This window comes from Lynx rufus, unplaced genomic scaffold (genome assembly GCF_022079265.1).
Source record: "Lynx rufus isolate CCGP_SWC_20201006 ecotype Redwood Valley unplaced genomic scaffold, mLynRuf1.p SCAF_22, whole genome shotgun sequence".
In the NCBI taxonomy this organism is placed as follows: Eukaryota; Metazoa; Chordata; class Mammalia; order Carnivora; family Felidae; genus Lynx; species Lynx rufus.
The window spans coordinates 260,399-276,291 of record NW_025814837.1 but is presented as its reverse complement, the minus strand read 5'-3'; the positions used below and the strand labels follow the sequence as shown (position 1 = coordinate 276,291).

At 35.7% G+C, this 15,893-nt stretch overlaps 1 protein-coding gene across 1 annotated transcript in view; it reads right to left on the bottom strand.

The window, feature by feature from the left end:
* Nucleotides 1-3,267: 3,267 nt before the first annotated feature.
* The window catches only part of RIT2 (Ras like without CAAX 2), a gene marked incomplete at its 5' end in the record, with an annotated part of 239,965 nt that continues 227,339 nt past the window's right edge, over nucleotides 3,268-15,893 (bottom strand). Inside the window, one exon of the mRNA XM_047086866.1 lies at nucleotides 3,268-3,495. Coding sequence (XP_046942822.1) covers nucleotides 3,268-3,495 — 228 coding nt within the window. The remainder of the gene's footprint in view (nucleotides 3,496-15,893) is intronic.

Sequence of the window (15,893 nt, the reverse complement as noted above, 5' to 3'; positions counted from 1 at the left end):
CAGACCCTTGCTTAAAAAGATTAAAGAGGATGCAAAGGGTACTGTGGGACTTAGAAGATGAGGAGGGAACTCTACTGCCACCAGGTCCCATAAACCACACCTTTCCCTTATATACAGATGCAGTTTGATAAAGGAGAATAAACAGGGCAAAAATTTGATAAAACACTGACCTAAGTACACAAGGCAGAGGTTGTATTACTTAGAGATATTTCTTAAATGATTGCCCCATATTAGCATTAAATTACTGCACTGAACTAAAATTTAGTGCCCTCTAACCCCCACCCCCCGCCCAACTACCCATTAGTCAGGGGCTCTTGAGAAAGAACAGATGAGTTAGAAATAAGCAGCTATTTGTTCCTTGCACATCTGAATGTGATGTGTGTAATGTTTGGCCCAAGTGCCCATGTTTTTTTCCTCACTGGCATTTTCTATAGAAGCTCCCAAGCTCAACTAAACACAAAATATAATATTTTAGACTGCTCTTATAGCTGATCTGAGAAATTATTTTATCACGGGGACCTACAAGATATGTTAATGAAAAACACCTAGAAATAGATACATGATACATTTCTAGAGGACAGAAAACTGTATTTAGGATTTCCTAAGTGCCTCATTAAACACGCACTTACACACACCATATATACGTGAGTGTGCTATCTATAAAAGTGCTTAGTGCATAGTAGGCTTTTACTCACTATTTGATAAAATGTGTTGGTGATTACACATTCATCTACAATGGATACAGATGATTATTTTCAAGAGTTTCTTGACCCTTCCTTGGCAATGTAGGCATGTGTAGTTTGTGGTTTTCTTCTCTGAGCTTTTGAGATTGACTTAGATTTTCTAGTTCCAGTTGGAAGTTTTCAGGGATAATGATCAAAAACAAGATTCTGACATTTTGGTCTTATGCCAGGAGAGTGTGAATCAATAGACCTTGGGCAGAAATATCTAGGTTTTATTCTTCTGGAACATTTCCTTCTGCCCAGTCTTCCAGAAGAAAGAAGGAAGAATGGTTTAAATGAATGTTTGAAGTCTGCCTCAATCTCTGCTTGTGATAACTATCTCAAATTCATGCAGCGCTAGGTGATAATTTACAGACCTTCTTCCTTCCATAGAGTGAAATGGTTAGACCTGGCAAATGTTACCCAATCTAAACCTCACTAAAAATTTCTAAACTATATAAATTATTTATCAGCACTCAAGGAGTATAAAGAAAGTGAAGGAATAAAAGAGATACAAAATTCTAGAGCCAAAGGCAGTGGAGCTTACAGTAATAAAACTTACAAAGACTCCGTCATGTTAGGAAATGCACCAAATACTATTAGTATTCATAGACTGGGCAGTAATCAGGTTTTCAAAGATATAGTTTCATCATCTAAAACTAAGTGCCAACTACTATGTTTCCTAGATTGCATCTTCTAGCAAACAGAAGAGTCTGGTGGAATATAGTATTCACAGGGTCTTCTCAGGCTTGGAAAAATTCTGGTGATCAGGGGCTGCAAAGGGAGAAGAATGTACAGAAGGCAAAGAATGTACTAAACCATTTTTAACAAGACAGAAAGAGTATTAAACATTCAGGACCAAGAAAAGGAGGAAGCAACCAGTTCTCTAGGAATATCTTTATATCATCTCCATGTGTTCTTTTTTAAAATGTGTTTTTTCCCCTAATTATGAATGCCTGAGAATGAAAAGATATAGTGGAATTGGTTTCAGGACACTATGGAATAGGAAAAAAAATTGATTAATTTGTATCCTACACCATGGAATATGAGGGTTGAGGAAAAACCAAAGGATGGGAGTTGGCAGCAGTTAATCGCATGCCTGCTGCCTTGATCCCTGGGCATAGGAGCAAGAGCAATGAAGTCCATGTGGTTTCGACAAAAGCCTTGGCTCCAAGCAATAAGAGGACCCACAAGTACACTACTAAAGGTGAAATTTTAGTGTGCCAGTTGAAAAATTATGATCTCTAAATTCCTTCCAGTTAACTATGTTACTATATGAAATGCGTCTTCTTACCTAATAACGTGTAATCCAACTATTCTTCAGCCAAGTGAGTTTTCCCACTATATGTTAAGCTACCTTGAGTCATTCCTGCATTTTCAGAGATTAACAAATGCTAGGGGCATTGTGAATTAAAAAAAATATGTGTTTGAATGCTGTATGTGTACCCTTCATCCTATTTTCTAATTTATGATAAAAACTGCCCCAACACATGAAGATTGGTTGGATGGATTCCAACCCATGTTTAGCTGTTAAATAACAGTTGTCTGTTAAACATTCAGAACTGTTCAAGTTAGGTACTTTCTAAGCTTTAATTGGAATAAACCAAATTACACAGTGGGATCAATGAGTGAATAGACAAATTCATTTTGCATGATGATCCATTGTAAACAAGTAAGAAAAAGAATCCTCTAACTGGTAGTGTTTCATGGTACAAGTAAGAAGAGATGGGAAATTAAGCCTATGATAATATAGGGTCTCTGGGTCAAAAAGCCTCTTGCCCTGTAGGTGAAGCAGTCCTAAGAGGGACTCCCACTGAGAGGGAACAGTGTGTCTTTTTATGAATATTTGAACCACCAAGTTCCTATTAGCCTCTCTTCTGGCTACAAGGAAAATATCCTTTTGCCACAGCTCAGTGACTTTACTGTGATAATTTTGCCAAAGCCTAACAGGGCAGAGCCCTGCAAATACCGGGATATTTCCTTTCAGCCCTCCAACAAGCCACAACTGGTTCCTATTATTAATAATTCCACTAAGGTTTATCTTCACTAAAAAGCACCTAGCCTTCTACAGTTAAGGAAAAACAAGGCTGCAGACTCCTGCTCTGAATTGTTTCCTGAGCTTCTTCATTATTTACTGAGATTCCTGAAATGCAAACAATCAGAGTCTTATCAGGCAAAGGCAGATCCCCTGAGCCTTTTATCATTCTGTCTGCAATTTTGAATTTCCTCTATAACCAGACAGCATACCAAATGAAGCTAGACTCTTTAAAGGGAAATGAGGCAATTGGAATGTCAATTTTATTTAGTAATATATTGTAAAAACTTAAACAGCATATCCAGCTGATTGACAAAATCCATCCAACTGTTAAGGGCAAAACAAAACTATCTCAAGAGGTACAGTTATGCAGATCTTGCTTTTACCTATAGGCAGATATTTAAAGAGAAGGAGAGAGAGAGACAGAAAATATTGAAGCCAAATGCAACACATGGAATTGTCCAACTGATAAAATTCAGAAAGAGAATAAGGGAGTTAGAAGCAAGGATATCATGTCGTGCTTTCTTTCTTCTTCTTCAATGAGCCTTTTAACTTCTTCCATAGGCTGTCTTTTCTCTTCAGTTTCTTTTCCATCAAGGATGGCATGGACTCTTTCTTGCGGATTTCCCTCACTAGACCGTGAAAGGCGTCATCAATGCAGAATCTGAGGGCTGCAGAAGTCTCAAAAAAAGCACAGTTATATTCCCTGGCCAGACTCAAGCCTTCTTCTGTAGATACCTAAGGAAAAAATAAATAATATTAAAAAGAAGAAGGGAGGAATGCTTGGATCAAAAACTTTCTAAACCTGAAGAACAAATGAGAAATCAGAATCTGTAAAAGGGAAATTGATTAGAACTTACTAAAAATCAATTCTCCAGATTTCAGTAAAAGGTGCCAAAGCACCATGGCCCAAACCATGGCTTTCAAATAAAACTGCTGGGTTTCCAAGTTTCATCTCTCCTGCATTTGAGTTTTGCAAATTTGGATAAATTTCTTTTACCTTTTGGTCTCAGTTTTCTCATTTGTAATGTAGGATAATCACATCTACCTCAAGGCTTTTTGTTAGTGACATTCTCTATAAAAGGTGCATCATATATGCTGAGTACATATTTAAAACTCTGTAACCACTGTTATGGTCGAGAGGTTTCAGTTAAGAATAAGCCAAGCTGATGTTGCTGTGAACTTTAAAAACAATCTTCTGGCAAAAGAAAACAAAAGCAAAACATCACTTATTATGAGATAAGTCTCTGGCCAACCCCTCAGAGCATGGTTAGAGCTTTACAAGTTCTGTGGTACTAATCCATGCCGTGGTGCATGTTACTGCAGTGGGTCCTCTAGAGATTATAAACTGAGTGAGATCAAGAACTATGCCTTATCATCTCTTTAATGTCTCAGACACAGCACCTAAATCACCATTAGAGAGATTAGAGAAGAAAGGATGATTAATAAAAATACCTGGATTTAATAACTGTGAATTAAGATTCAAACATAAGTGATGGGCAAATATTTAAACAGGGGATTATAGGGGTGTCTGGGTGGCTCAGTCGGTTGAGCGTCCGACTTCAGCTCAGGTCATGATCTCACAGCTCGTGAGTTCGAGCCCCATGTCAGGCTCTGTGCTGACAGCTCAGAGCCTGGAGCCTGCTTCTGCATCTCCCTCTCTCTCTGCCCCTAACCCACTTGCATTCTGTATCTCTCAAAAATAAATAAACATTAAAAAAAATAAATTTAAACAGGGGATTATAGGTCACTGTAGCTGTGTGCTAATAATTCTGGCCAAATGTTAGCACTCCCATGAAGCTCTACCAGATTATTCACATTGGCTTGAAGAAAGCAGGAATAAGGCTGCCTTGACTCAATATGTTTTGATGACCTCTATGCCCATACTGACCTATTTATTTATTATTATTATTTTATTTACTTTTTGAGAGAGAAAGAAAGAGAACATGATTCGGGGAGGGGCAGAGAGAGGGAGAGAGACAGAATGTGAAGCAGGCTCTAGGCTGTGAGCTGTCAGCACAGAGCCTGACACGGGCCTTGAACTCACGAGCCATGAGATCATGACCTGAGCCAAAGTCAGATGCTCAACTGACTGAGCCACTTAGGTGCCCCTTTATTGATCTATTTGTTAAAGTTACTCACATGTCTATATATTTATATGTTCATGTTTCCTGCCAAATGGAAGTATATGGTGAACTAGAGACTCCATCAGCCTGGACACCTGAGGAACTATGACAAGGATAAGGGGAAATAGTGCTCCTGGTTCACCAGGGTGGATATATTCACCAGACTTAACTAAGGAACTTTGTTCTTTTAAGCTGATGACATTTTGGAGTTGTTTGTAACCAGAGCATAAGCCACTTTTTCTTAACTGATATACCATATCATACTGCTAATGAATGGTTGAGTTGGTATATAAAAACAGGTTTGATTTCAAAGCCAGGTCCTTTCTGGTCTGTGAAATATCAACCTCACCAAGGGCTTTCATTCCTGCTGGCCAACACCCCAATCCTTTTTCGAGCTCATTTCTATCTTCTAGTAACTCAAGAAACACAGCTAAAACCAACCAACTAAAGTTATTAAGATTCTTTCTTACCAGCAATTAGACAAAGTCATATATTAACTTGTCTGATTTCCAAGGAATCATAGGTGACAGTCTTACCAAATGTTTTGACAGTGCATAGATGCCATTTATTTTTCAGAGTCCTTTAATCGTTTTCCTAACTCAGAAGTTAATGGACACATATTTTATGTGTTTTCTATAGCAACACCACATTATGGTATGATTTTCTAAAATTAATCAGGTTTCATTAGGCTATATATATACAAAAACAGCCTCTCAAAATCTCTGTAGCTTGCAAAAGTGTTTCTTGCTCTCACTGCTTATTAGCAGCTGGAGGGTAGACTGTGACAGTCAGCTCCAGGCTGTGGTTTGGGATCTGGTTTGTCTCTCTTGTCTTCTTGTTCTAAAACTCAGGCCCAAAGAGCACATCTTATCTGGGATATGATGTTTCCATGACAGAGCAGTGGGCAATTACCTACATCCCAGAGGTCAAAAGACAAATGGAGAAACCTGAAGTCAATGAAGCAGGATGTATACTCAGCTCACAAAGAATTGTAAAGAAATAGAATCTACCAAAACCATTTATAGGTAAATGCAGCACCCTATCTAGTTTTAAAAAAAAGTTGGTCTGACAATCTTTTTTTTAACACTTGCAGTTGAAACACTTTGAATGTAAAGATATACAGTGAAATTTGAATGGAAATTAATACAAAAAGATTTTATATTGATATCAGACAAAATAGATAAAAGTTATTACTTTAAAAGATGAATCTATCATGATGATATTTTACATTTGTTTGTACTAAAAGTCACAGCCTCATTTTGTGCGTGCACAGAACTAAAAATTTTAACTGTTCTCCCTCAGCAATTGAAAGAATACGTAGATAAGTAAGGATGTAGAAAGTTTGAACAAAACACCACACTTTATATAATTTACATATAAGCTGCTCTACCCAACAACTGAAAACTTCATTTTCTTCAAATGAACCTGAAGCATTTATAGATATTGACTACATGCTAAGCTATAAAGTCTCAAAACACTGCAAAGAATCAAAGTCATTGTATATTCCTAAACAAATGGAATAAGCTATAAATTAATTTTTAAAAGAAGAAATCCCCAAATACTTTTGTAAAATAGAATTCTAAATAGTCACTGAGTCAAAAAAGATATTACATGAAAATCACATCACTACTTGTGGGATATCTAATGCTGTGTTCAGAATGATGTTTATAGCACTACATCCATGTTTTAGAAAAGTGGAAACGCTCAAATTTCATGATCAAAAGCAACCTCAACAAGTTACCATAAAAATCAGGAAATTAAACTGAAAGGAAGCCAGGGGAAGGAATGATAAAGACAGAAACCAATGAAGTAGTCTTTTCCACTGCATGATTATTTTCTAAGTCCAAAGGTGTTAAATTGATAGACCCCAGGCAAGACAGCTTAAAGGTGGAAAAAGGGTACAAGTAAACAGTATTAAAAATGACAAAGGAGAGGGGCATCTGGTGGCTCCTTTGGTTAAGAGTCCAACTCACAATTCTGGTTCAGGTCATGATCTCATGTTTTGGGAGTTCGAGCCTTATGTAGGGCTCTGTGCTGACTGTGTGGAGCCTGCTTGGGTTTTTTTGCTCCCTGCCATAGCCCCACTCACATGCACACTCTCCCCCTTAAACTTAAAAAAAAAAAAAAAAAGAATGACAAGGTGGACATCACTACAGATCCTGCAATCTTAAAGAAAGTAATTAGGGAATGTTATATTTGTGTCAAGAAATCTGACAAGTTAGATGGACAAATTCCTAAAACAAAATTTACCAGAACTTACACAAGAAGAAACAGAAAATCTCTATTATCCTCTATACCTTATATAAGGAATTAAATATGTAATTAAGACCTTTCCACAATTAAGTCTCTGTGACCAGAAACCTTCTTCAGTGACTATGTATGGATATACTTACCAAACAACTTCTATAAAAATGTACATATCAGCATTATCACAAATAACAAAAAAAACTAAAAGCAACACAAGTGTTATAAGTGAATTTGATAATTTGTTGTGCATTAATAGAATCGAATACTGTTCAATGCACATGAATGAAATTGCTATATAAAACTTCTATAAATCTTACACAATAGTGTTTAGTGACAGAAATCAAATCTATGAAACGTTTTTGAGAAATGTGACAAAGTACAGATAGTTCCCATATACCCCACATCCAATTTCTCCTCTTGTTACATTAATATGGTACACAATTATACTTTTAGAAAATTGAAACACAAGAAAACTATTCTTTAGTGTTAGGAGATAATATGTAGTTCCTTTGGTGGTTTAAGGTGAGTTCACTTTGTGATAATTTACAAAGTGTATACTTATAATTTGTGTATGTTTTCTGTATGGTACATTAGTGAAAAACTCAAACAAATGTACTATATAATAAGTCCCCCTCTGAATTTGGGGCATCACCATTTCCTCAAGTACAGTAATATTTCTATAGCTAAATATTTTAACATTCACAGTAAACAGGATATATTGAAGACTCAGATCACATCAGATCCTGGTTAGTCACAAAATGAATTAGGTCTGGTCAGATTTTGCAAACTACATTAAAACCTGTTTATTTTAGTTTCTGAAGTCAGATAACATTATGGACTTATGTTTCTAGTGGGAAGGTTCAATATCACAAAGATTATAAATCATCTCAAAGTAATGTGTTAATTTCAATAAAAAATACATTCTAGGGGCGCCTGGGTGGCGCAGTCGGTTAAGCGTCCGACTTCAGCCAGGTCACGATCTCGCGGTCAGTGAGTTCGAGCCCCGCGTCGGGCTCTGGGCTGATGGCTCAGAGCCTGGAGCCTGTTTCCGATTCTGTGTCTCCCTCTCTCTCTGCCCCTCCCCCGTTCATGCTCTGTCTCTCTCTGTCCCAAAAATAAATAAACGTTGAAAAAAAAAATTAAAAAAAAATACATTCTAAGTTTCAAAAGATTTCAGGATTTGAATGTTACACAGAGATAGTAAAATTCATAGGAAAGAATAAAGGTAAAAATAGGAAAGAAAATACTTGAATTCTAGTAAGGAGGCAGAGAGAAGAACAATAACAATGTTGGATTCATCCTACTACAGATATCTGTAAATCTGTAGCAGTTCAGGTAGTGGGTTATTAGTTAAGGGCTAGACAGACCAATACAATGTGATGGAGAGTCTAGAAACAAGATTATAAAATATATAGGAGCTTGATATAGCATTGGGTAGCATTCCAAATCAGTGGGGGAAGTAAAGATTCATTCAATGATACCCTACCATTGAGTTATCATCATTTTGGATTATATTTTATGTATGGATATTATTTCTTCTAGCAAAGATAATTTTTCTTTGGAAAGAGTAGAAGAGGGTTAAAGTCTTTAAATCTGTATATTTTTTTCTTACATATTTGAAAAATATTTTTATACAAACACATTTATGAAATGTTTCCTAATTACAAAACTGTAACTATCACACATAATTGGAAACATCAAAATTCAGTTAAAAGTCCAATGTAATAATCTTAATATGAAAAAAATAGAAAAATCCCATCCATAGATTTGTATTGAAAATGTATAAGTAAATGATAGATGACATAACTGCTTATTATATTATTGTAGCCAGTTGAGGTATATTTGACTCTGTAGCTATTCCTTCCTTTGGTAAGTAACACAGTAATCATGAACAGGCTATTTCAAAGCATGAAATGTAGTAGTGTATATTCTTAGATTCATTATCAGAATATTAATTCCATGTTACAGCTCATTAATTTTCACATTCGTTATAATGAAATCCAAAAGGAAATTAAACTTAGTAAATATTTTATCTATTTATAATTCATTTAAAAATTCACCTAAAGTTTTTATTTTTAAGAAAAATGTTAAAGTGAAAACATACTGTAAAATTCCAACATTTCAATAAATTTGATCTCACATCAATATTGACAAACCATAATTAGTCATCCCTATATCAGATATTGGAATCAATATACTATAGATTCAATGGAAGAACATGAATCCAAACACGTAAGAAGAAAATAAGTCCAAAACACATTTATTTTTACAGATTCTGGGCTTTATGCTTAGTAATTTTGGTCTGTTTAAAGGCTATAAATATTTCAACAGTATCACCAGGAATAATTTTTAGTCCACTAATGGTTTTTAGTGGTTCAGAACCCGAGTAACATAATAAGAAATAACAGCTTCTGTATTAGGCTTCAAAACCAGGATATGTAACATATTCTTCCAATGTTTTATATCTTATCTATATAAATTTTAAGTAATGTTTATTTAATTGGGTAAAGAGAATGTGCATGTTTGTGAGCAGGGGAGGGGGGAAGATGGAGAGAGAGAATCTCAAGCAGGCTCTGTGTTCAGAACAGAGCCTACCACGGGGCTCAATCTCATGAACCTGGGATCGTGACCTGAGCTGAAATCAAGAGTCAGATGCTCAACCGACTGAGCTTACAAGGCACCCCTAAATAAAAGATTTTTAAATGATAAATATTCATCCATGCCATACAGTAACTGCCAAGGAAGAAGCACAGTGTTAGAAGCAAGTTAAGAGTTTTTATTTCCCAAATGAAGAGTTTCAGGCCCATGAAGGGTTAAGCAATGTTTAAGGTCACACACCTGATTAAAACACCCATCAAGTTTTACTCTTGTCCATCAAGTATTGTTTCCAATCCTTGTTATTTCTCATGGTGTCTTTCCAATTTCCTCTGCCAGTATTCCACATATATGAAATTGATTATTCTGATCTGAGGTTTTATAACTTGAGATGATTCTTAAATTACAAATAGCATAGAACATTTTGTATTGCATTTACAGAGAAAGAAAATGCTAAATACAGAAACATAGGGAAAAATAAATGTAGAAAGGTTATTGGGGGGTTGGGGAAGTAACAATTGATGCAGATCCCTTTGTACCACCATGCCCCTCAATTGCAAGGCAAGTTTGTGATTAAATGTGCCACCCAGAGGCTTTAGAAAGCACTGGTAGAAAAAAAGGGAATAAAGAAAAATGCTTTATACAAGTAATAGAAAATTTCAATAACCCATGGGAACCATCTTTTTAATATATGTGACCTTTTTCACTGAAGAAGATCACTGTATAATGCACCAGGTACTCCCTGAAATGCCATTTCCTATCTTCCCAAGGAGGCATTAGAGCACAGCCACAGCTGCATGGGGGATTGAAGAGACCACTGGGGCATGATGGTGATCACAGCCTGTTCTAGTCGTGGGCCCAGCTGCCAGTGGGAAGTGGCAAGCATGCTGGTCAATTAGAGTTTGAGTCCCAACAATCTGCTGACTTTAGGAGCTTCATTGCGCTTTATTGTAAAGGTACTCAAGGTAATGGTGGTGGTCTAGCCAGCTATATAATTCTTAATAACCCAGGAGGAAATTCTGATACTGCTTTGCTATATTTGCTAACCTTGAATGAGGAGAGATTGGCATTAGAATGGGTCTGGCTCTTCCAAGAGAAGCTTTACAAGCGTAATATCTTTGTGGTTCAGCCTACTGAACTATATCTCTTTGGGATTTGTTTACATTTTTTAATATCTTTCTGTCTGTGTTTCAATTCATTGTTACCCATGAAGATAATAATTTTCATTACAGATCTCACATCATCAGTGTAACAGGAAGGAGTTTCCTGGAAAATTTGGGACCAAAACATCTTATTTGTAAATAAGAAAATAAGAAGGAAAAGTTACCCAAAATTAGCTTGTTCAGTTTTCATTTTGTTTAGCTGTATAGGTGATTTTGATCAGTTTTAACAATGAGTAGCCTCACCAGTTTCCTTGACCAGCTCTAATGAAAGTACTTTTAATTTGCTTTTTTAATCTGCATGTTATTTTTTTTTTTTTGCACCTATCTTCCATTTAAAGGTAAGTGCAATTTTGATTGGGATTGCAATGAATGTGTAGATTACTTTGGGTAGTACTGACATTTTGACAATATTTATTCTTCCCATCCATGAGCATGGAATGTTTTTCCATTTCTTTGTATCTTCTTCAATTTCCTTCATAAGCTTTCTATAGTTTTCAGCATACAGATCTTTTACATCTTTGGTTAGCTTTATTCCTAGGTATTTTATGATTCTTGGTGCAATTGTGAATGGGATCAGTTTCTTTATTTGTCTTTCTGTTGCTTCATTACTAGTATATAAGAATGCAACTGATTTCTGTACATTAATTTTGTATCCTATGACTTTGCTGAACTCACGTATCAGTTCTAGCAGACTTTTGGTGGAGTCTATCAGATTTTCCATGTATAATATCATGTCATCTGCAAAAAGCGAAAGCTTGACTTCATCTTTGCCAATTTTGATGCCTTTGATTTCCTTTTGTTGTCTGATTGCTGATGCTAGAACTTCCAGCACTATGTTAAACAACAACGGTGAGAGTGGACATCCCTGTTGTGTTCCTGATCTCAGGGGAAAAGCTCTCAGTTTTTCCCCATTGAGGATGATGTTAGCTGTGGGCTTTTCATAAATGGCTTTTATGATCTTTATGTTCCTTCTATCCCAACTTTCTCGAGGGTTTTGATTAAGAAACGTTGCTGAATTTTGTCAAAGGCCTTTTCTGCATCGATTGACAAGATCATATGGTTCTTATCTTTTCTTTTATTAATGTGATGTATCACGTTGATTGATTTGCGAATGTTGAACCAGCCCTGCAGCCCAGGAAGGAATCCACTTTATCATGGTGAGTAATTCTTTTTTATATGCTGTTGCATTCGATTTGCTAGTATCTTGTTGAGAATTTTTGCATCCATATTCATCAGGGATATTGGCCTGTAGTTCTCTTTTTTTGCTGGATCTCTGTAGGGTTTGGGAATCAAAGTAATGCTGGCTTCATAGAATGAGTCTGGAAGTTTTCCCTCCTTTTCTACTTTTTGTAACAGCTTGAAAGAGCCTAAATGGCCATCAGCTGATGAATGAATAAAGAAGTTGTGGTTTATATATACAGTGGAATACTACTTGGCAATGAGAAAGAATGAAATATGGCCTTTTGTAGCAACGTGGATTGAAGTGGAGAGTGTTGTGCTAAGTGAAATAAGTCATACAGAGAAAGACAGATACCATATGTTTTCACTCTTATGTGGATCCTGAGAAACTTAACAGAAGACCATGGGGGAGGGGAAGGGAAAAAAAAGGAGGGAGGGAGGGAGGGAGCCAAACCATAAGAGACTCTTAAAAATTGAGAATAAACCGAGGGTTATTGGGGGGTGGGAGGGAGGGGAAAGTGGGTGATGGGCATTGAGGAGGGCACCTGTTGGGATGAGCACTGGGTGTTGTATGGAAACCAATTTGACAATAAATTTCATAATAAATGAATGAATGAATGAATGTAAGTGCATATATGTCATCTCAGACTCTTTGCAGGGAAAACCAAAACAAAGCAAAGCACCAGGAAGAATTTCCCACCTTCAGCTGCAATCACTGACATGTGAGAAACTCATTCTTTCTAATTTTCATTACAGTGTAACATACAGTGTTATATTAATTTCAGGTGTATAATATAGTGATTCAACAGTTCCATATATTCGTTTTCATCAGGTGTACTCTTAATCCCTTTAATCTATTTCACCCACCCCCACCCATATCCCCTCTGATAATCATCAGTTGTCTTCTATAGTGAAGAGTCTGTTTCTTGGTTTGTCTCTCTCTCTCTCTTTTTTTTTTTTTTTTGGTCATATGTTTGATTTCTTAAATTCCACATAGGAGTGAAATAATATGGTATTGGTCTTTGATAAATTTCACAATTTCACTTAGTATTATACTCTCTAGATCCATCCATGTCATTGCAAATGGCAAGATTTAATTCCTTTTTTATGGCTGAGCAATATTCCATTCCACACACACACACACACACACCACCTCTTCTTTATCCATTCATCAGTCGATGGACACGTGGGCTGCTTCCATTGTTTGGCAATTATAAAGCTGCAATAAACATAGGGGTGTATATATCCCTTCAAATGAGTGTTTTGGTATTCTTTGGGTAAATACCCAGTAGTGTGATTACTGGATTATAGGGTAGTTCTATTTTTAATTTTTTAAGGAACCTCCATACTGCTTTCCATTGTGGTTGTACCAGTTTGCATTCCCACCAACAGTGCCCAAGGGCTTTTTCTTTACATCCTCTCCAATTCTGCATCGAAACAACAACACTTGTTGTTTCCTGAGTTTTTTATTTTAGCCATTCTGACAAGTGATTAGTAAAAGCCATTTGTAGTTTTGATATGCATTTTACTGATGATGAGTGATATTGAGCATGTTTTCATGTGTTGGTCATCTGGATGTCTTCTTTGGAGAAATGTGTGTTTATCTCTTCTGCCATTTTTGTTTTTTGGGTGTTGAGCTGTATCAGTTCCTCACATATCATAAATACTAACCCTTTATTAGGTATGTCATTTGTAAATATCTTCCCCTGTTCAGTAGGTTGTCTTTTATTTTGTTGGTTGTTTCCTTCACTGTGCAGAAGCTTTTATTTTAATGTAGTCCCAAAAGTTTATTTTTGCTTTTATTTCTCTTGCCTTAGGATACATATCTAGAAAAACATTGCTGCAGCTAATGTCAGAGAAATTACTATCTGTGTTCTCTTCTAGGATTTTTGTGGTTTCAGGTCTCAGATTTAGATCTTTAACACATTTCAAACTTATTTTTGGGTGTGGTATAAGAAAGTGGTCCAATTTCATTCTTTTGCATGTTGCTGGCCAGTTTTCCCCAACACCATTTGTGGAAGAGAATATCTTTTTCCCATTGCATATTCTTGCTTCCTTTGTCAAAGATTGACCATACAATTATGGATTTATTTCTCAGCTTTTTATTCTGTTCCATTGATCTATATGTCTATTTTTGTGCCAGTACCATACTGTTTGATTACTACAGCTTTCTAATATAATGAAATTTGGAATTGTGCTTTGGCTCTTTGGGGTCTTTTGTGGTTCCATACAAATTTTAGGTTTGTTTGTTCTTGTTCTGTGAAAAATGCTATTGGCATTTTGATAGGGATTTCATTAAATGTGTGGATTGCTTTCAGTAGTATAGACATTTTAACAGTATTTGTTCTTCCAATCCATTGTGTTGTCTTCAATTTCTTTCATCAATATTTTATAATTTCAGAATACAGGTCATTCACCTCCTTGGTAAAGTTTATGTTTAGGTATTTTATTATTTTTGGTGCAATTGTAAATGAGATTGCTTTATTTTCTCTTTCTGTAGCTTTTTATTACTGGTATACAGAAATGTAACATATTTCTGTACATGGATTTTTGTATCCTGCAAATTTACTGAATCCATTTATCAATTCTAGTAGTTTTATGGTGGCGTCTTTCAGGTTTTCTATATAGAGTATCTTGTCATCTGCAAGTAGTGGAAATTTTATTTCTTCCTTACCAATTTGAATGCGTTTTATTTCTTTATGTTGTCTAATTGTTCTGCCTAGGACTTCCAGTACTGTTGAATAAAAGTGGTGAGAGTGGACATCCTTGTCTTATTCCTGACCTTAGGGGAAAGCTAAGAGCTTTCTCTCATTGGGTATGAACTTACCTGTGGGTTTTTTATATATGGTCTTTATTTTGTTGAGGTATATTCTCTCCAAACCTACACTGTTGAGGGTTTTTTTTTTTAATCATGAATGAATGTTGTACTTTGTCAAATGCTTTTTGTCCATCCATTGAAATGATCATATCATTTTTATCCTTTCTCCTATTGATGTATTATTTTTTTAATATGCAAATACTGAACCAAACTTACATCCGAGGAATAAATCTCACTTGATCGTGATGAATGATTTATTTAATATATTGTTGTATTCAGTTTGCTAATATTGAGGATTTCTGCATCTATGTTCATCAGGGATATTGACCTATAGTTCTCTCTTTTTTTAGTATCTTTATCTGGTGTTAGTATGAGGGTAATGCTGGCCTCATAGAATGAATTTGGGAGTTTTCTTTCCTTTTAAATTTTTTGGAATAGCTTGAGAAGAATAGGTATTAACTCTGCTTTAAATGTTTGGTAGAATTACCTGTGAAGCCATCTGGTCATGGGCATCAATTTGTTGGGAGTTTTTAAATTACTGATTCAATTTCATTGCTGCTAATCAGTCTGCTCAAATTTTCTGCTTCTTCCTGCCTCTGGTAGGTTATATGTTTCTAGGAATTTATCCATTTCTTCTAGGTTGGCATATATTTTTTCATATTATTTTACAGTTGTATTTCTATGGTGTCAGTTGCTACTTCTCTTTCTTTTTTTTTTTTTTTTTTTGAGTCCTTCTGTGCTTTTTGTTTGTTTTTGATGAGTCTTGCTAGAGGTTTATCAATTTTGCTGTTCTTTTCCCAAGAACCAGGTCCTGGTTTCATTGATGTGTTCTATTGCTTTTTTGTGGTTTTTTTGTTTTGTTTTGTTTTGTTTTTAGTTTCTCTATCATTTATTTCTGCTCTAATCTTTATTATGTCCTTCCTTCTGCTAGTTTTGGGTTTTGTTTGTTCTTCTTCTAGCTCCTTTAGGTATAAGGTAGGTTCAAGATTTTTCTGCTTCTTGAGGTGA